The 22,075-nt window shown below is 41.6% G+C and overlaps 1 protein-coding gene across 1 annotated transcript; it reads right to left on the reverse strand.

Annotated features, from left to right (window-relative positions):
* Positions 1–10,564: 10,564 nt before the first annotated feature.
* On the reverse strand, positions 10,565–11,899 carry LOC139354355 (uncharacterized). Its single transcript, XM_070998579.1, has one exon. The coding sequence runs from the start codon at positions 11,897–11,899 to the stop codon at positions 10,565–10,567; it is 1,335 nt and encodes a 444-aa protein (XP_070854680.1).
* Between the last annotated feature and the right edge of the window lie 10,176 nt (positions 11,900–22,075).

The following is a 22,075-nucleotide window of genomic DNA, read 5'->3' on the forward strand; positions in this document are numbered from 1 at the left end:
TGGATCTCCCTTGGGCTTTACTGAAGCAGGCCCACGACGAATTGGACAGTACACCTGGGGCCGCAGCCCTGGCAGAAGCAAAGCTAGCTCAATTCCACACATTATACGAGGAATACGAAATGAACCTGCTTCGGGAAAACGACGCGCCAATGAGCCTAAACTTGGCACTTCCGCCAATTAGCATTCCGGAGTTCAACGGCGAGTATCTAGACTGGCCACGGTTCCATAATCTCTTTGTGGAATTGGTACATAATAAACCATATTCGGCCAGTCGAAAACTACATATTCTACAGAGTTCGCTGCGTGGTGAAGCGAGAAACGTCTTGACAGACACAGCCTTCTCACAGGGTGGCTATGACGACACTTGGTTGCGTTTAAAGGCCAGGTACCAGAACGGAAAAATACTAGTATTCGCCGCCATAGCAAAAATTATTGACCATTGGCCCATAGACGACGGCTCGCGCCAACTAAGGGCCTTACATGACACTGTTAAAAACTCAATGAGTACTCTTAAAAACCTCGATGTGAGCACCAAATCCTGGGATCCACTCCTGTGTTTTATTATCAGAAGAAAACTAGACCAGCAGTCTCTAGCTGCTCTGGAAAATTCAGCGGATGCACCAATGGAAATTCCAACGTTAAGGAGTGTACTGACGTTTATTGAAGCGATAACCTACAGCAACACTCCGCCATCAGTCAGTTCACAACGAAGAGAGCTGTAAGATTTGTCACCTAGGACCACATAATCTTAGAGCATGTAGCCGTTTCCAGGAAATGGACCCCAAAATACGGCGCCAAGCCATTACTCAAGTAGGGGCATGCAAAAATTGTTTGGCTACATCTCATAAGGTTGAAAACTGTGGATCACCGACCACTTGTCGAGTCTGCCAGCAATGGCATCATTCACTGTTACACAAAGGACCGACTAGCATTCCAGGCTACGACGACGTAGGGGGATATACTCTGCTCGCGACCGCCAAGGTATCATAACATGGGCCAAACGGTCAATTACAAACATGTCGCGCTGTAATAGATGGTGGATCACAGGTGAATCTTATCTCAAGGAGAATGGCAGATCTGCTATCTCTTAAGAAAAGGTCACCGATTGAAATATCTGATATCGGAGGAAAAGTATCACCAGCAATTAGATCAACACTAAAGCTTTCATCAGTTACATCAGGGTTTGAAACACTAATAGAGGTATTTATTATTCCCACAGTCATTACAGACCAACCGTCTGTACCGATTGATACGGATTGTTCAGTTGTGACGCTGTGCCAAAAAAAAGCTCTGTACGGCTGTCATTGTATGAGGGGCTCTTGGGAGTAATTAAACGACTGAAGTTCAAATGTAACAGTTTAGCCTTTAATTCATTAGCTTATAATGCGTACACTTCACTCTTCTTCATTAATTAACTTTAACAAAATAATGGATCGCAATGGACAGCAAAATCAAAGAAGACAATGTTGTTCCGGTCGCTGAAGCTTGTAGTTCTCACTGCACTTCTCTGTCGTTCTGTCGGGTTGCCAGATGTCCTGACCTTCGTCTACAGTTGGCAGGGCTATCAGCTGTGCATACGAACCAAGTACCGGGGGACTGAACTGCCGAATGCGAAATCCGCGTGATACATGTGTTGTTCAGGATTCTGGATCTAAATTCCCTTGTACTCGAAGCGGCTAAGACAAAGAGAAAGAGAAATGACATACGGATGCAATTGATTACCAAGGGAGCAATAGCTGGTTCATATTAGCATGAGATCGCAGGCGACAAAGCTTGGAGATGGGGCGTTTTTGACGAACGAGTGAATCCTCTCCAGGATGGAGACTGGTAATTCTACCGAGCGACCATTGCGATGGAGGCAGTTGATCGTCCTTCATGAGTACTAATTCGTTGATTTCTAAATTCTCCTTTTCCTGACACCATTTTGGGCGAGTTTGAAAATGGGACAGCCAATCTCGGCTCCATTACATCCAAAACTGACAGATCAAATTTTGATGAGACAGAAATTGCTCACGGAACGACGAGTTTTGAGGGCGCCAATGAGAAAATGTGCCGGCGTGAGAGCTTCTAAGTCGTCTGGATCAGCTGTTAGCGGACAAAGTGGCCGAGAGTTTAGGCAAGCTTCAATCCGGATGAGCACCGTTGCGAGTTCCTCATAAGTCTGCTTGTGACTTCCGACAGTCCTCTTCAGGTGATGCTTGACGGACTTGACCCCAGCCTCCCAAAGGCCTCCGAGATTGGGAGAGTATGGCGGAGTGAAATGCCATGTTGGGCACGTAGCGTGATCGCGATCCGTCTGTTGTGCGCTTGCTAATAACTTATTGGCGCTAACGAAATTTGTTCCGTTGTCGCTATACATATGTTGAACTGGTCCTCGGCGACCAGTAAAACTAGAAAATGCTAGTAGGAAGTGTTCCGACAAGAGTACGGTAACTGCTTCTAGGTGAACTGGCTTCGTAGCCAAGCAGACGAAAATAGCAATGTATCCTTTGTAAGTACTTGTCCCACGAAGCCGTGCTGCCTTGATTTCGATTGCCCCGGTATAATCGACGCCGGTCGCAATGAATGGGAGGTTTGGTGGGTTGACTCTGTGCACTGGCAGGTCGCCCATCAATTGACTTCCGATGCTAGGTGTCGCGCGGAAGCACGTGATGCATTTTCGAAGGATTGTTCGAACGGCTTGTCTTCCATTTGGAATCCAGAACTTGTACCTCGTGTGGGCTAAAGTAAGATGAGCGCCGCCATGCAGGGTAGCTTGATGGGAGTTCTGAATTACCAGCTCTGTAAAGAAATGACGCTGCGGTTAGATGATTGGATGTTTGCGATCGAAAGAAAGGTTGGAATGTTTGAGACGACCGCGAACGCGTAAGATGCCGTCGTCAAGAAAGGGAGTGAGATTTCTTAGGGTGCTCTTCGGAGGCAGAGGATTTTCTGCGAGGATCGCGTGCAAGTTATCCAGCTCATGATCCCAGCCTCTTTACCCAATTTATAAACAAACTCTTCATATACAATTCTTAGCTGAGAACGCTTTCCAGCTCGAGCGCCCAGCCGCCTTACCCAATTCGTAAACAAGTTCCTATAAACAATTCTTAGCTGGGATCCCCTTACTCAGCGTTCCCACAGAATCTCAATTAGCTCCCCCACTTCAATCGAAGTTCATTGTTAAGATTCAATTGCGCCGCAGTCCTCCTAACATAAACTAAGCTGGGTCCAGCTAATGTAAACACAAGCATCCGGTCAACACCCGGCGAGCCCCAAAACTGCAGCGTAATCCGTTTGGCAATGGAGCAGAGAATTATATCATCCGATTTCCCGACTCTCTTGAGTCCAACCCTTGTCCAACTCTTAATGAGTTCCCCAATTCTCTTAAACCGAGGTTTGATTATCAGATAAGCGGCCCTTGGCCAGGCAGTACGTTTTTGCATCCGAGAAGATCGGCTGTATATGAAGTTAATTGTGAACCGCCAAGAATAAAAGTCGATACTAAGGAAATGTTGTGAAGTTTAAACTTAGTGAATAAAAAATAAAAATAAATTTTTTTAAATAATTCACAGGTGAAATTATTAATTAGCGCCCAACGTGGGGCCACGCCTAATTTGTTCTAAATAAAGCTTTAAAATAAATAACCAACGGTTTTAAAGTGAAAAGGAACTTGCGTAGTCTAATAAAAACCCGACCGACAAAAAGTTTGTGTTAAAAATAAAAGGAGGAAATTAATAAATGAAATAATCCCCTTTTACTTACAACAATCTGCTAATTAGTAATCGACATAATAAACCTTCGGTTTAACAAAAAACTAAACGGTCTCAAAAAAAAAAACCAAACAATTTTCAAAGTTAAACAAAAAATTTAAAAACTGTGAAAGTGAAAGCTGATACAAAAAATTTAAAAACTGTGAAAGTGAAAGCTGATACAAAAAAACAACTGAGAAACAAAATTCAAAAACAATTATAAATTCAAATACCAAATCCAACAAGAAGGAAGAGCTGAGGGCAATCCCTCGCTAAACAGCGACGACCAGAAACCAAATTGAAGGAAGAGCTGAGGGCAATCCCTCGCTAAAAATTAACGACCGAAAAATAAATTGAAGGAAGAGCTGAGGCCATCCCTCGCTAAAAGCAACCAAGAAGGACGACCCCAGCAGGATCATCAAAGGAAAACAGACGATACCACATTAAATCCAGAAGAAGAGAAAACAATTAGTGAGCGTATACTGTTTATTTTTTATATTTATTTAAGTACTATAAGCAGAAAAATTTAAATAAAATCAAACAAGGTGGAAGACCTCATTAACGATTTTGAAAGAATTCTCACCATGCCCCTACCACAACCTGCAATGGCTTCTAGCAGCCAAGCTAATAACCAAGTGAGCGAATTAATCGCACATATTATAAATATGGAATTGAATCCCTTAAGGAATGAGATCGTGAGTTTAAAAGCACAACTAAATCAAAATATAAAAAAGGTTGAAGATTTTCAAGTAGAAGTCATTGACCCAAATATTAAATGTGAAACTTCCTTTGAAATTATCAAATCAGTCAGGGAATTTAAAGGAGAAGAAGACAAATATGTGAGTTTGAGGCAATCAGCAGAAATAGCCATGGGACAATATGCTAGAGGTAGCGAAAGGTTCTTTTCTGCATTATCAATCTTGAGGAACAAAATAACTGGCACAGCAAACGATGCCCTAACACACAATGGAACGGTACTAAATTTTTACGCCATAATGCCAAGGTTGGACTTTGTTTTTAGCGACATACGTCCAATCCATATAATTGAGCAAGACTTAGGAGTACTAAGTCAAGGGAAACTGTCCATAATGGAATATTATGGGTTAGTTAATAAAAAACTAACTCTTCTAATAAATAAAACCATTATGACTTACGGCAGAAATAAGCCTTTAACTGCTGAAATGAACGAAAAACACAAAAAGACAGCTCTAAGAGTATTCATAACTGGCCTCAACGGCCACATCTCAGACGTCATATTTTCTATGAATCCGCCAGACTTACCGAACGCTATGGTAATAGTACAAGAACTAGAAAGCAATAATTTGAGGGCCCAATTAGCTAACAATTTCACATCATCACAGCGCAGGAGTTATGAGTCAAATTTATTCGGGTACCAAAACTCAAGTAATAGACCCAAGCAAAGTAACCATAATAACTATAATAGTAATCAAAGGAATACTAACAACTTGAGGTTTAATCAACCCGATAGCTAGAATAGAAACAATTATAATCAAAACAAAAATCTTAATTGGAGTCAGGGCAGACAGTATAATCCACAATATAATTCCCATAATCAATGGAATTCCAATAAAGCTCAGCAAAGCAAGCCAGAACCGATGGACGTAGATGAATCCTTACAGATTCAAAATAGGCCAAAGTACAATCAGGGTTATAACAATTATGGTAACAACAACTATAATCAGAATAAATGGAATAAAAATAAAAAGCCGGAGACACAAACAACTCAGCAAAATAATCCTCAGAACAAAAGAGAACCGACAGGTACGGTTAACCAGCCGGCAAACAAAACTACGCGATTAAATAATATCGAAGAGGACCATTTTTTAGGCCAGAATCCGGAGTAGGATTACCCTACCTAATCCGATATGATAGCAAAATAAACAAAAAGCTTAAAATCTTAATTGACACAGGAGCAACCTCCTGCTATATCAAAACAGAAATTTATAAAAACAAAAACGAGCTTCCTATATATAAAAGAGTATCTACGGTTAATGGATATTCTATAATTAAATATTATCACATGGTAACGATCTTTGACACGCGTTACATATTTTATGAAGTAGACGGGTTAAATCAGATTTTCTAATAGGTTACAACCTATTAATAAAAATAGGAGCTGTAATAGACACAGAAAAAGGAGTAATAAACAAGGAAGAACGCTATAGTCGAGTACCTCGACTATCAGATACCCGTTACTCAGCTATATGGAGATATGCAAGCAGCAAAGCGAGATTAAAATGCGCCACCTACCGGCGGTATACAGATTTAAGCGTTATGGGCGTTAGAGTGGGCGTGGCAAATTTTTTTTTGGATCAATCGTTAGGCATCGACGAGACCAATACATTTCAGTTAAAATTTTTTATCTAGCATGAAAATTGTGGGCGTCACAGGTTTTCGCGGTTTGTGGGCGTTAAAGTGGGCGTGGCAAACTTTTTTTTGGGTCAATCGATAGGTATTGATGAGAACAATACATTTCAGTTAAAATTTTTATTCTAGCATCAAAACTGTAGGAGCCACAGTTTTGGGCGGTTTGTGGGCGTTAGAGTGGGCGTGGCACTGTGCCGAAACAAACTTGCGCTGCGTAAGAAGCTCAGGAATCTGCACGCCAAATCTCAATAGCCTAGCTCCCATAGTTTCCGAGATCTCAGCGTTCATCCGGACGGACAGACAGACGGACAGACGGACAGACGGACAGACGGACATGGCTAGATCGACTCGGCTAGTGATCCTGATCAAGAATATATATACTTTGTGGGGTCGGAAACGCTTCCTTCTGCCTGTTACATACTTTCCGACGAATCTAGTATACCCTTTTACTCTACGAGTAACGGGTATAAATATGGGAGAAAAAAAGAAAAATTAATTTATGATAATGACAGTTCTTTTAACCAACTTTCCTTATCTGAAGAAAAAACAACTCTTCCATTAAAGAATTTATTATACGAAAATACTTTGATGAAAAGGCAAAAATCAGAACTGAGTCTGAAGAGGCAAATCAAAGCAAAACAAGTTTGGGATTAAAATATCCTGAACACGCCGTCGTTGAAGTATCCGACAAAAATTCTAGTTTGGGATTCAAAAATCCTGAGCGCGCCGTCGTTGAAGTATCCGACAAAAATTCAATTCATTCCGTCAAAATCCCTTTCAGGACTGATATTCGCGGTGGAATAAACATCGAAAATGATAGAGCTATTGTATTTATAGCAAACAGTATCCCTATGCTCTATCAGCTTCAGATTTCGTAAACTCTGAAGTTAATCGCATGTTAAAAGAAGGAATTATAAGACCAAGCAAAATCCCTTAGTTTTAGTGGTACCAAAAAAAGCATTTAATGAAGATGGTACTGCAAAACTAAGATTAGTTATAGACTATAAGAAACTAAATGAAAACGCCATTCCCGACAGATATCCAATGCAAGATCCTTCAGTGATCTTGACAAATCTTGGAAAGGCTAAATACTTTTCCACGATCGACTTGGAGTCTGGGTTTCACCAGATTCTAATGAAAGAAACGGACATTTTTCTATAAATAACGGAAAATATGAATTCTTGAGAATGCCATTTGGGCTAACAAACGCTCCCAGAATATTCCAACGTGCAATGGATGATATTTTGAGAGAACAAGTAGGTAAAACATGTCACGTATATATGGATGACATTATTATATTTTCTAAAACAATAGAAATCGTACGATTCATAAAGATAACATCAAATCTTAAACACAGTTTGTCTTACATTACAGAAAATGAATTTAATAATATTTGTATTATTGATAGTAGCGGCCACCAATTCCGAAATAATGGATTACACGAACCATGATTTTTTCCTCTACAAGGATACAAAAGACATTCTTATTTATGATTCATACGCTGACCTATTTCATATAACTAATTTAAGTTTATATAAAGACATAATCAAACTCGAATCAGCACACATAAACAAAAATAAAAATTTACAGTGGGAAATTTCCTATGATTTAGATATTATTAAAATTCTCCTCTCACAAGTTTTACAAAGTAGGGCAAAAAGAGGAATTAATGAATTAGGCACCCTTTGGAAATGGATAGAAGGGACTCCCGATCACGATGATTTGATAACGGTGCAAAATAAAATTGATGATTTAATCCAAAATAATAACAATCAATTTGTTATTAACTCAAAATTATTTAAAGAAATAAAAACTCTATCTGAGAATCTTCAAACAGTTATTTCAAATCAAGAATTTCCATTCAGAAAACACCGCCTTCGCTTGCTCACTTACGATCTGATGAATTTAATGGATACAATTACATTAGCAAAAATAGATGTTTTCAACACTAAAATTCTGAACGCTGAAGAAATACAAGAAATATATAAACACGAACAGAAACCTGTAGTAATTACTGACATACTAGATATATCCAAATTTAAAATCGCCATACACGAAGAATTAATTGTAATATATATAAAATACCCCATCATAACTAACCGTTGCGAAGTGTATAACGCAAGATCCATCTCACACAATGATGGAAAACTATTAATTGATAATCATGTCGCCAAATGTAACAATAGGTACTATGTTATTTCTAATTTTAAGACAGAAATATTTAATAATTATGGCAATTTAAGCCCAGAAAGTACTTGTTTTACTTGGCTACTAAATGGAGAAAAATCCCTTTGTAATAAAATCGGGGAATATAATAAAAAAATTGATGTAATCCAAGAAGGAGCCATTTTTATAAGTGGTTATAATACTGTTAATGATACCCATTTAAATGGGTCCTTTTTAATTACTTTTAATAGTACTACTACAATAAATAATATACCCTACTCTAATCTGGACCATAAGATAATAGAATATATCACTGCTATACAGTATAATAATATTTTAGTATCCGAATAACTTATGTCAAATGATTCGGAACTTTCATTCGATAACATTAACATATTAAACCCATTTATTCAAATTAAACAAACTCAAATCCCAATAACATTTATACTGATCATGTTAATTTTAATATATGTAATTATCACGCTTGTATTTAAATTCAAAAAATATCTAATATTTAAACCACGGCAAATTCATATTAATATAACCCCCGAAAATAATATGTCCGAAAATGAAAATACCACTGAGGATCAAATTATAGTCGAATTGACAAATCATCTAAATTCAGTTTATCCGACACTTCCAATGAATCGGGACGATTCAATTTAGAAGGGGGAGAGTTATCCAGCTCATGATCCCAGCCTCTTTACCCAATTTATAAACAAACTCTTCATATACAATTCTTAGCTGAGAACGCTTTCCAGCTCGAGCGCCCAGCCGCCTTACCCAAGTCGTAAACAATTTCCTATAAACAATTCTTAGCTGGGATCCCCTTACTCAGCGTTCCCACAGAATCTCAATTAGCTCCCCCACTTCAATCGAAGTTCATTATTAAGATTCAATTGCGCCGCAGTCCTCCTAACATAAACTAAGCTGGGTCCAGCTAATGTAAACACAAGCATCCGGTCAACACCCGGCGAGCCCCAAGACTGCAGCGTAATCCGTTTGGCAATTGAGCAGAGAATTAGATCATCCGATTTCCCGACTCTCTTAAGTCCAACCCTTGTCCAACTCTGAATGAGTTCCCCAATTCTCTTAAACCGAGGTTTGATTATCAGATAAGCGGCCCTTGGCCAGGCAGTCCGTTTTTGCATCCGAAAAGATCGGTTGTATAAGAAGTTAATTGTGAACCGCCAAGAATAAAAGTCGATACTAAGGAAATGTTGTGAAGTTTAAACTTAGTGAATAAAAAATAAAAATAATTTTTTTTAAATAATTCACAAGTGAAGCTATTAATTTGCATGTCGGATAGAAATGTTTCGGCTTGTACTATTTTCACGACGCAGCGAAGTGCATTGCCCAGTTCCTCTGGCGACAGCTGACTGTAAGATCTGGTTTTCTTCGATTGAGCGTTGTGACAAAAGCGCAGTATGTATGCTATGACTCGAACGAGTTTGGTGTAAGTCGAAAACCGCTCAATGAGATTAATGTCTACTTGGGTGGTGTGCAAACGAATTTGCAAAGATTTTTCTTCTAGGGACTGCTCATCAAACTTTATGTTCGGTACCTCTGTGTCCGGCCACTCACTGGAGTGTTGCCTCAACCATGATGGTCCGTGCCACCAGAGATCAAAGATGGAGATTTCTGATGGTGATAGTCCTCTCGTGGTGCTGTCTGCTGGATTATCCGCCGTGGGAACATGTCTCCATTGGTTTGAATCGCTGTGGTCCAGAATGTAGGCAACGCGATTGGCAACGAACGTTTTCCATCTCCTTTGATCCAGTGGAGAACGATAGTGGCGTCCGTCCAGTATGTAACGGAGATTTGAGCGTTTTTCCAACGATTGTTTGCTACTACCCATTTAGTTAGTTTGGTTGCCAGCACAGCGCCGCATAACTCGGTCCTCGGGATCGTGAGGGGTTTCGTTGGAGAGATTTTGGATTGTGCAGTGATGAGAGTCGTATAAAACGATGAATCCGGTTGGGGTATACGCATGTAAACCGCCGCTGCGTAGGCGTGAGTGGACCATTCCATTTGTTAGCGATGGAACCGGGCACTGGGTCGTCCCACCCTAAGTGCTTGCGATCGTTCTCGGAATGTAGGTGTGCCACTGTGACTTCCTTTAGAATTAATTTTGCTGAAGTGAGAATAGGAGCGATTAATCCTAAGGGGTCGAAAAGTCTGGCGATGCTCGAAAGAATTTCTCTTTTGGTTGAACCCGTGGGAATGCTCGCTTGCAATTTGTAGGTGAAATAGTCTTGGTTAGGTAACCAATGCATTCCTTAGGTTTTGACTGTATCAGAGCTGTCCCAGCCTCTTGAAGTTTGATTGCATCGGTTTGATGAAGGAATGCTGTCTAGGAGCGCTATGTCGTTGCTAGACCATTTTCTCAATTCCATATTTGCGGATTTTAGAGCGTTCTGTATTTGTAAGCTCTTGTTTTGTGCTGCTAAGATCGTGTGATCACCAGAAAGAATATCGTCGACGTAGATTTCGTGCTTTAAGACCTCTTCCGCCAATGGATAATTTTCGCGTTCATCTTCTGCAAGTTGACGAACGACTCTGATGGCGGTGAATGGTGCAGAAGCGGCCCCGAAAGTTACAGTTGACAGACAGTATTCCTTGATGTTTCCATCCGCCGCCCGCCATAAAATCCGCTGGTACTGCGTGTCGTCTGGATGTACGTCGATGCAACGATACATGAGCTGGATGTCGGCGGTGAAAACATGTCTGTACTGTCTCCAATTCAGCAACACTGCAGGGAGATCATTTTGTAGAGTGGGTCCTACGGACAATACATCGTTTAGAGATCGACCGTTTGAGGTCTTTTCCGATGCGTCGAATACAATGCGCTGTTTGGTGGTGAGACTGTCTTCTTTATAGACAGCGTGATGAGGAAGAACGCAGGATTCAACCCGACCGGTTTTTGTGGAGGTACTGACTGTTGATCTCTCACTAGAGACTGCTGGTGTGATTTGTCCCAATTCAAAATATTCTTCGATTCCCTCCTTGTAGCGAATCCATTTTTCTGGATCCCGTTCATAACGCCGCTCTAATTGAAGAAACCTGTTTAAAGCGACTTGATGCGATTTTCCTAGGGCCATTGTGGGATCGAAATGCCATTTGAAAGGTAGTCTTACCATAAAACTACCGTTTGGTTGACGTGTATGCGTTTCCTTAAAGAAGGACTCACACCACCGCTCTTCGTCAAATTGAAGTGATCGGCTTGGGACAGATTCTATTTCGCAAAAATTCTTCAAAAGCGATTCCGTGTCTAGCGTGGTTTGATGACAGCGAATATTAAGTGTGTGGATTGATTCCTGGAACTTGCCGAGTATCATCCAACCTAAGTGAGAATTTTGTGCAATAGGTTCGTATGGATTTCCGATTCGGGTTCCCGGAAGGATAAGACCCGCCATGAGGTCGGCTCCGATGATGAGATCTATGCGTTTCGAGCGATAGTATAAAGGATCCGAGAGCTGGAGTCCGTTGATGTGTTTCCAGTTTTGAGGCGAAAACGATTGGTTTGGTAGATGTGAGGTCAGCAGCTTGCCGTAAAGTTGCACCGTTGACCAGTAGTTTGGCCGACGCCGGCGATCGAAGCGCGGATTCTGCATCGTGGAAGCTGGAGAGCTTGGACGGTATGCTCTGAGATTATTGTAGCTTCCGACCCCTGATCGATGAGGGCAGTTATTGTTGCTTGAGCGCCGCTCTGGGGGTGGCAGACAATAATCCGTGCGGTAGCTAGCAAGATATTCTGTCGCGTTGCATGGGAGGCTGTGGAAGAATAACATTGGAGGTTTGGATTAGCAAGGGGGCTAACTGGTGAGGTGTCGTTGTTCATAATCGAAGCGATATGTGGTTGACTGGATGATACGGTCGGCGAGTAAGGTTGGGGTGCTTGAGTGATGCTTGGCGCCGCGGCCGGGTGAAGTAAAGAATGGTGGCGTTGTCCACAGTGGTAGCAATTCTTTACACTTGAACAGCGGGCCAGCATATGCGATTTGCTCAGGCAGTTGAGGCATAGATTTGACTTACTCACGACCTCCTTACGTTGGTAGCAATCCAAGCTAAGGAATTGCTGACATCGACGAAGGATATGATTACCATTGCAGTGTGGGCAACGAAGCACAGGGGGGCTTGGTTGCGCGTGGGTGTTATGAACCGAGATACGTTTTGTGGGGTGATGATCCAGTGGTGATCCAGATTTGTTGGTGCCCGAACAGTTTCTATTTTCAATGGCGTCCAGGGTGATTAACCGGTTGTTGAGAAACTGTTCGAGATCCTTGTACGAGGGAATGTGGGTTTGACTGCCGAGATGATGTTCCCAGGCGGAGTGCGTCTCTTTCGGTAATTTTGCAGTCAAATAATGGGCGAGCCAGTGATCCCCGTTCTGCAACAATGCGTTGATGGTGTTACAGGCGGCTGCGCAGACGTTGACTGCACTGATCATAGATCGAATATCATCGGGCTTCTCCTTGCTTAGGCTTGGCAACTGGTACAACATGTTCATGTGATTGGAGAAGACCACGCGTGGATTGTTATAGCGCTGAATTAGTGTGTCCCATGCTACCGTATAGTTAGCGGCCGTCAAAGGAATTTGACGAATATCGCAATCTCGACCAGCTGGCAGAGATTCCTTGAGGAAATGAAACCGTTGAATATTGTCCAGCCGCTCATTTTGATGAATTAACCGAGTGAAGGCGTCATAATATCCAGGCCAGTCCACACCGTTTCCGCTAAACTTGGGCACTGGCAGTTGTGGCATGTGGACACGTGCGTCAGCAACCGTCGACACGGCGGTGGGTGCCGAGGCTGAGCACGGCGTCACTGGGAACTTTATTCGTTGGCCTTCAGCTACAAGGCAATAGGTTTCCATGCACAGATCCTCGAAACTGACGGCGATCTTCTTGGCGTGATAGTCCGTTTTGACATATCCCTCGGTGCAGATGATTACTTAATGGGTGGTCTCAAAAGCCGCGTTTAAACTCTCGATCTGCTGCAGGCGCTTCATATAATAGCTTTCGGTTTTTCGAGACGCGGAATCCTTCTTATAGTTCTGCTGCAGACGTGTTAGACTTTGAAGACGCTCCTTTTGAAGTGTAATAAAACCTGCTAAGGCCGGATCATCAGCTTCGTGGTCAGACATATTATGAGAATTTTTACCAATTTATTTTGAACCTAGCTAGCTCTGCTTGATAAATAAAAAAGCACCCGTTCTCACGTGATCTTTCCCTTTTTTACTTATGCCTGATGTTACGTAACGTTGAATATAGCGTGAGCGCAGGCTGTACTGTTTTTCGATTCCGCTTTGAGTAGAAGATTTTCCTTGGTTGCAAAATTATAACGGGCCTTCTTGCAGCACCCGTGTGTGTGTGTGTAGAAGGGCTGTCAGGCGACCGGGTGTGTTGGTATTGGTGAGTGTGCTCTATCGGTGTGAGAGCACTTGTTGGGGGCACAAACGGAGACGATCGCAATTTGTGTTAGATGGAGTGCTGGGTGTTATGCAGTATAACCCACAATTGAAAGATCAAACTGAGATTTTTAAACTTCAAGCAAGATTCCCCTCATGGGCCACCATGTTCAGTTGTGACGCCGTGCAAAAAAAAAAGCTCTGTACGGCTGTCATTGTAAGAGGGGCTCTTGGGAGTGATTAAACGACTGAAGTTCAAATATAACAGTTTAGCCTTTAATTCATTAGCTTATATTGTGTACACTTCACTCTTCTTCATTAATTAACTTTAACAAAATAATGGGTCGCAATGGACAGCAAAATAAAAGAAGACAATGTTGTTCCGGTCGCTGAAGCTTGTAGTTCTCACTGCCCTTCTCCCTCGTTCGTCGGGTTGCCAGATCTCCTGACCTTCGTCTTCAGTTGGCAGGGCGATCAGCTGTGCATACGAACCAAGTACCGTGGGACTGAACACCAACACCTTTTGACCACAAGACCGAAGACAGGTTACACTAACAGATATCATCTACAACCCTAATTGAATCAACAAAACGGCCACGCATAATAATACAACTTCCCCCTCCTCCTCCTAAATATCGTTTTACAAATTCCTACGCATGACAAAACACCCCCCTCACACTCCTACACACTCTATTCGAGTAAAGATCACTCTAAGCAACCACAAATTCCTACGCATGACAAAACACCCCTCACAGACAAGCAATCAAAAATTTTTACGCTTGACAAAACACCCCTATCACACACTTTTACACACCCTATTCCAGTAAAGATCATTCTAAGCAATCACACATTTTTACGCATGACAAAACACCCCTCACACACACACACCTTTGGGGTGAGAAAAAGGCAAGACAAGACAAGACATGACAAAATACCTCACCCCCACTTTCACCATTTCTTTTGGGGTGATCCTCACGAATGCCTAAAGGAAACGACTCATTTTATGCGGAATTAGTTTTAGCGAAATGCAAGGTAGCCCCCATCAAGCCGCAGCTCACGATTCCCAGAGTGGAATTGTGTGCAGTAGTTATTATATTAGTTATTAAAAAGGATCACCTTACTTTTCATATTAGTTTTTCAGAGGCTGTCTTCTGGTCAGATTCTGTAGCGAAAGAGATAGGATCATTTATATTAGAAAGGTTCCCATCGTACACAAGTATCGTTCGCATCCTGGCATATATTCAGAGACTTATAAGGAATTGTCAGACATCGAAATCTGCTCGAATAGTCCATTCTCTCGCGGTGAGCAAACTTTATGCAGGGTTGTTGTGTTCAGTTCGTATTTGCCAAAAGAAGTGCTTTGCGGGTGAATGGAAACTACTATCGGAAGGAAAAAGGTTACCTAACCAAAGCTCGCTATCACCACTCAACCCGTTTAAAATACGGGAAAAACATTCGACTTGGAGGACGCTTGAGGGACGTATTGTTGTCAATTGAGGAGAAACACCCATACATTCCTTACAGCAATGCCAATACCATACATGGAGGCGCTGCCCTTACGCTAAATCATTTCAGGATGAAATGTTCAATCCGAAACCGACGTAACGCCGACGTAACAAGAATTCGACCACAAAATGCTTTTACGTCAGATGGGATTAATTACGCGGGACCGATCAACATATCACCATCTTAAGGGAGAGGACGGACTTCGGATATGGGCTATATCGCTGTTTTCGTTTGTCTTGTGACAAAGGTCATCCATCTGGAACCAGTAGGGGATTTTACAGCAAACGCATTTTTTCATTTTTAAAGCGACTGCGGCACGAATATCGCTGGAGCAAATCGGAAGCTGCAAGCAGACCAATTGGCATAGAAGTTGTAAATCGAGAATCTATATTTGGTAGGCTGACTAATGACGGTATTATGCGGCATTTTACCTCTCCCTCCGCTCCACATTTTGGAGGATTGTGGGAGGCGGGCGTTAAGTCTATGAAACACCACTTGAAAAGGGCAGTTGGTGATCGTACGCTTACTTACGAGGAGTGGGCCACTGTTTTAGCCCAAATCGAAGCTTGCTTACAGTCTCGTCCATTGTATCCACGAAATAATGAAGGAATATCTGATGGTCCTAGCCCCAGGTCACTTCTTAGTTGGAGTTACTCGCTCTGCCAACAGAGCCAGGTAATAAGCAGTCTGCCACCGAGAGATGGAGGATTTGTCAGCACTTGGATGAGCAATTTTGTAAGCAGTGGTCTTCGGATTATATAACATGTTTGCAACGGAGACCAAAATGGTTGGAAAAGAGGCAAAACTTGCAGGCTAGAGATATATTGTTCGTTGAAGATGAGCGTTTGCCGCTCAATTTACGGGCTCTTAATCGAATTACTAAAACTCATTGCGGCCAAGACGGTTTGGTCCAGGTAGTTACGCTTAGCGTTCAATCTCCCAAATACCAAAGGCACTTAATGATATTCCGATGTACATATCATTAGTGGGGAGAATGTTTGGACTGTAAAATTGTCGAGAACTTTCTGCGTTACTGACGTCACACACTGGAAGCGCTCTAGTAACAGACATTCTTCTTTGCCCTTTATGTGAAATCTTCTTCGAAATACCGAAGAAGATCACTGTTAATTTTTTTCTACATACATATGGGCCGTCCTTTTACAAACCGAGCGGATTTGGCAAAAAAAAATTTCACATTTTTGATTTGCCTGAAACATTTTTTACGTATAATTTTCGGAAAATAAGTAAACTCGTGTATCAGGATTAGGCCGAAAAAAAATTATATTTTTAGTTGGAATTTTTTAAAGTTTGTAAAAAAAAGCTAGTTTTCAAAAAGTACCCTCTGTTTGCAATCTGTATTTATCCGATTGATTTCATGTCTTTTGCATAAAATCCTCTGAAACCTCTACTTTTTAAATACATTTTTTAACACACAAAAGTCTTAATTTCTTAAAAATAAAAAAATTTTAATTTAAAAAAAACCATTGCCCCCACAAAAGAAAATATTTTATTTATTTATTTAGTTATTTAACAACGATAATTGGTGCTCGGGTACACAATTGCCCTAGACTCACTGATCTGCATAGATTCCACTATCTAAAAGATTTCCTTTCAGGGAATATATCACAGATATACAGCATCAAAATTTGATCGAAACAATTTCTCATGTAGCTTTACAAATGTTAGTAAGCTTATATGAAATTAAGTGTGTTTTATTTAAACATTATAATCAGGTATGAGAGCATCACCCCATGGTGCAAAGCGGCGACCCTGTCTCGCTTAAGAGATTTTTACAATCTTGTCGTTCCTGCATTAAATCATTGGAAAAAGTTGGCGTTAACCTCTTCCGTTAAAGTCATGTCTTCGTCTATATGGTGACTAAGAAATTACCTGCGGAACTGCGGTTGAACTGGGACATTGCTTACTGCAGCCAGTGGCGAGAAGACAATATTGGCTAAAATATCACGAAAGGAAGGAATGGTTCATCTGAGAGCGGCGAGATGTTCCCCAAGACTGCAGGTACTACACTACAGTTCCGAGCATTTCTGAACCATAGATCGCAAGCTGCGTTTGTATCGGGAAATGGACTGGCGAACGCCCGAATTTCCGAAGCGTCTTCCTCCATACTATTGAGTTTTAGGTCAGAGCCACAGGCAAAGTATAATGTGACTGTGCACGTTTTGTCAAGGGTGAGTAAGGTCTCATTTCAAACATCTTTGCCTTGCTGATCCTAATTATTTTTGTGATAGTGTGAATTGATGTGAAATTGAGTGAAAAACATCGTGGACCTGCTGCCTTTGCTATTGCCCAAAACAGTCGACTTGGATCCATTATCTCAGGAAAGGTCAAATAATCTTTCAGGAACGTTTAGGTACACACAGTTACCGTAGTCAATGCTGAACCGTCTGCGGAGTTAAAAGGATTACTTCGCAGATTCTGGGACCTTGAAGAGATAGATGAGGCAGCGGAAGTTCTGTCCAGAGAAAACTTGTGGTGTGAGGATCATTTTGTTAATACACAGGTGTGGTTTCCTTCAGGGAAATACTTCGTGTGCGGTTGCCATTCCTATCAGCTTTGGATCCTAAGAACACAGAGGTGTATTTCAAACCAGGAATATTTGGAGTTGGGTCAAATGGAAAAGGTTCTTACACAACCTGTTCAAGCGAAAGAATCAGCTTACTCGGTGCGAGCCCCCCAATGTTATTTGACTCTTCACCCAGTCATCAAGGAATCATCATTGTCCACAAAGAACGTATAGTGATCGACGGATTGATAAAGACGAGTAATGGAAAATCCTTCAATGAAATCTTAGCAATAGGGACGAAATTGCATATGGAGCTTCCAGCGGTAGTGATTTACTAGAGTGCAATTAGATAAAGAAAATCTATAGGTGCATTAATATACATAAGAAGGATGTTCAATTTCAAAGAATTGTTGGAAACCGTACAACAGCGACCAAATAGAGGAGTTTGCTTCTTGCACGGTGATGTTTAGCGCGAGCTGTGCTTCCTATCTGGCTATAAGAGTTATGCAGCAGTTATCCGAAGATGAAGAGCATAACTGGTCGCAGGCAGCCAATGTACTTAAACGTCCACATACAAAGACGACGTTTTATTTGGGGCGAATTGCATGGCAGAAGCAAAAGAACTTCAAGCGCAAGCTATAAATATGATGAGAAAATTATCTTTTGAGTTGCGGAAATGGTCCATCAACTGCCCTAAACTATTGCTAGGAATACCTCTAGAATAGGGAGATGAGACGATTAGAGCATTATGTTTATATTGAACGCTCAATTCGATTATAAATTAATCAAGTACACCAAAGATGAAAAAGATTCTTTCGACGATTGCAAGGTTTTTCGACCAAATGGAATGGTTGAGCCCAATCACAGTTATTGGAAAGCGAATGATTCAAGCTCTGTGGAAGACAAAACTTTATTGGGACGACCACTTACCGATAGATTTACAGAAAGAATGGAAGAAATGCATTCAAGAGCTGCCAAGTTTGTCTAAGATTCATATACCGCGCTACATTACTTGGGGACTGTCGATTAAAACTCCACAGTTACACATTTTTTGAGATGCATCTGGATGCCCTTACGGTGCGGCAGCGTACCTACGAATGCCTATAGAAAAGGACGCAAATTATGCGGAATTAGTTTTAGCGAAATGCAAGGTAGCCCCTGTCAAGCCGCATCTCACGATTCCCAGAGTGAAATTGTGTGCAGTAGTTATTATATTAGTTATTATAAAGGATCACTTAATTATTCATATTAGTTTTTCAGAGGCTGTCTTCTGGTCAGATTCAATGATCGTCTGGAGCTGGATTCATGGAGGTGCTGCGAGATGAAAAGTGTTCGGTGCCAACCACATAAGCAAAACTTTGAAGATATGCGATGAAAAGCAATGGCGACATTTATTATCTAAGGATAATGCTGCCGAGGTGCTGGAAACGATACACGAGTCACCAGCTAACGGAAGCAGGTACACTGCAACGCTATTTCTGTAGCGAAAGAGATAGGGTCATTTATATTAGAAAGGTTCTCATCGTACACAAGTCTCTTTCGTATCCTGGCATATATTCAGAGACTTATAAGGAATTTCAGACATCGAAATCTGCTCGAATAGTCCATTCTCTCGCGGTGAGCAAACCTTTCTGCAGGGTTGTTGTGTTCAGTTCGTATTTGCCAAAATAAGTGCTTTGCGGGTGAATGGAAACTACTATCGGAAGGAAAAAGGTTACCTAACCAAAGCTCGCTATCACCACTCAACTCGTATAAGATTCGGGAAAAACATTTGACTTGGAGGACGCTTGAGGGACGCATTGTTGTTAATTGCGGAGAAACACCCATACATTCTTCCTTATCAGCATCCGTTCGGTCATTCGTTACAGCCATGCCAATACCATACATGGAGGTGCTGCCCTTACGATAAATCATATCAGGAAGAAATGTTAAATCCTAACCCAACGTAACGCCGTACGAAGAGAAATACATAAATGTATTGTTTGCTATACATTTAACCTTAGCATCACAGCCAACAGATGGGTAATTTACCACCGGCGAGAATTCGACCACAGAATGCTTTTACGTCAGTTGGGATTGACTACGCGGGACAGATCAACATATCACCATCTAAAGGGAGGACGGAAGTTTGGACTGTAAAATTGTCGAGAACTGACGTCACACAGTTGAAGCGCTCTAGAAACAGACATTCTTCTTTGCCCTTTATTTGTAGTCTTGCTCGATTACATTATATGAGACAACATTTTGGAACGTCATGACTTTCCATTTGGGACCCTGGCAAACAGATCTCCACTCCGAGGAACTTTAACGCCGTCAATCACTCTATGCGCCGCATCCCGTTCTGCCGAAGATTAGGGCTCCGTAGTAACGGAGCCATAGGCAATACATTTTGGCACCGAGACCCGGAAAGACTTTTTTTGGACTGTTCGGAAGCTATCTGTGGGTCACTTCTTGTACTACGTTGGAGCGCGATGAGGTTTTTTATAAGGCTTGTGCACTGTGTTTGTTGTGAGAAAGAGGGTGAAGTCATGGCTAGTCATGGCTACTTCTGAGGAATTGATTGCGTAACAATCAGCTTTGGTTGATTCGGTGCACCGCATATCAGAAAACTTTCGTAAAGCCTGGACTAACAACTCGAAAGTGCACACGGAGACTAGGCTAGAATCTCCGGCATGGAGTTCCAGGACAATCATCGAAAATTGGTGCGTTCCGATGACGAATTGCTTAGGATCGATTATAAGGAGGCAGATCTTGAAGGAATACTCAAAAAAGCGTATATTGATGGCGTGGCGCAGATTTAAAATAGCCCTATTGAGACTAAAGGTCGTCGTCTTCAATCGACAGGTATTAACAATCTTAATGTTTTTTAGGTTTCATAGGTTATACACCCTACGGTTAAGTTTCCTATATTTAGCGGAGAATTCGTTGATTGGCCGGAATTTAAGGAAATATTTGTTGCTCGGGTCCACAGTTGCCCTAGACTCACTGATCTGCCTAGATTCCATTATCTAAAAAATGTTTTTTCAGGGAATATATCAAGGATATACAGCATCAAACTCTGATCAAAACAATTTCTCATGTATGTTACTAATGCCCTCCACATAGAAAGATTCACATAGAGAAACAACGACTAGTCTATAGCCAGAGGGAGGGGTGCATTTTACTAACCAGACTCATACTGGTAAAAGCAGAAGAAATTGCAACTCGGCAATTCTCGGGTGTCGCGTGGCCAGAACAACGGCCACGATCGAACTACTGGTAATCATACTCCGGTAGCTGGCAAAGGGCAACAGCCGGCCGTTGACTCCCAAGATAGCAGATATCAAGAAACAGTTATTCTAGGTGGGAACACCTAGTTTATCCGATCCATACCGGCAGCCAAGTAAAAGCTCTAGTCTGGTATAAAAGACCGTAGACAAATAGAGAAAGGGAGAGAGTCCATTTCGGTGTCTTGCTGATGGAAGCCGGCAGCTTCGAAAGAAGGCGACTTTCCATGGGGCAGTCGTCCACGGAGTCTTCTGCCCCCAGGACCAGCCACCATATCCAACAGTCTGTAATGTACCAACCTCAAGATCTTTAAAAGAAATTTTTTTGAAAAAGTAACTGATAATAAAGCTAACACTCGTTACTTATCCGAGTTAATTACCGTAGTATGTAACCCCATGTAATCACAAACAAAATTGCCTAAATGAAGACGGAAAGTGATCCAAAGCGAAACGTCAAAATTTAGATTTTTGTCGGATGTTTACACTTCCAGCTTTTGATCTCTGATCTACTCAGTCTTTCTGTTTCGAGAACTCTAAGTGAAAGGTTGGCTTCAAAAACTTAGTCCAACTTAAATTTTTGGCCACACCACGTGCAGTCGAAATTCACATAAATCTTTGTCATTAGTGATTATTAAGCTCGTTTATGCAAAAACACAATGGTATAACCAACTAGTCAAGCTCCTAAATCAGAAAACAGAAAGAAACAACACATAAATTAAAGGAAGACAAACTGAACGTAAGTAAAAGTAAATAGCCAACGTGAAATTATCATCTAGTTCTCAATCAGAAAATCAGGCTATAAACATCTAGCCAGCAGCAGGTTGTCCGTGGGGTTCGAAACCAAGCCGTTCACAGTGCAGGCTAGGCAGGTAAAATCATTTCTCAACCGGGAAGAGGATCCCTTCAGTTGGGAAGGCTAAGGTTCAGCAAACTGCGGACACAAAAGTCAACGAAGATTCATCGACGACTTCCCAACGGCACCTCCAGACACACCAACCCCAATTGCGACCGCTACGTGTCAATCCACCCAACAGGGCAGCTGCTCCTAGATTAGAGAGACAGAGTTAGCCAGTATCACTTGGAA

Source organism: Drosophila suzukii (assembly GCF_043229965.1).
Source record: "Drosophila suzukii chromosome 2 unlocalized genomic scaffold, CBGP_Dsuzu_IsoJpt1.0 scf_2c, whole genome shotgun sequence".
In the NCBI taxonomy this organism is placed as follows: Eukaryota; Metazoa; Arthropoda; class Insecta; order Diptera; family Drosophilidae; genus Drosophila; species Drosophila suzukii.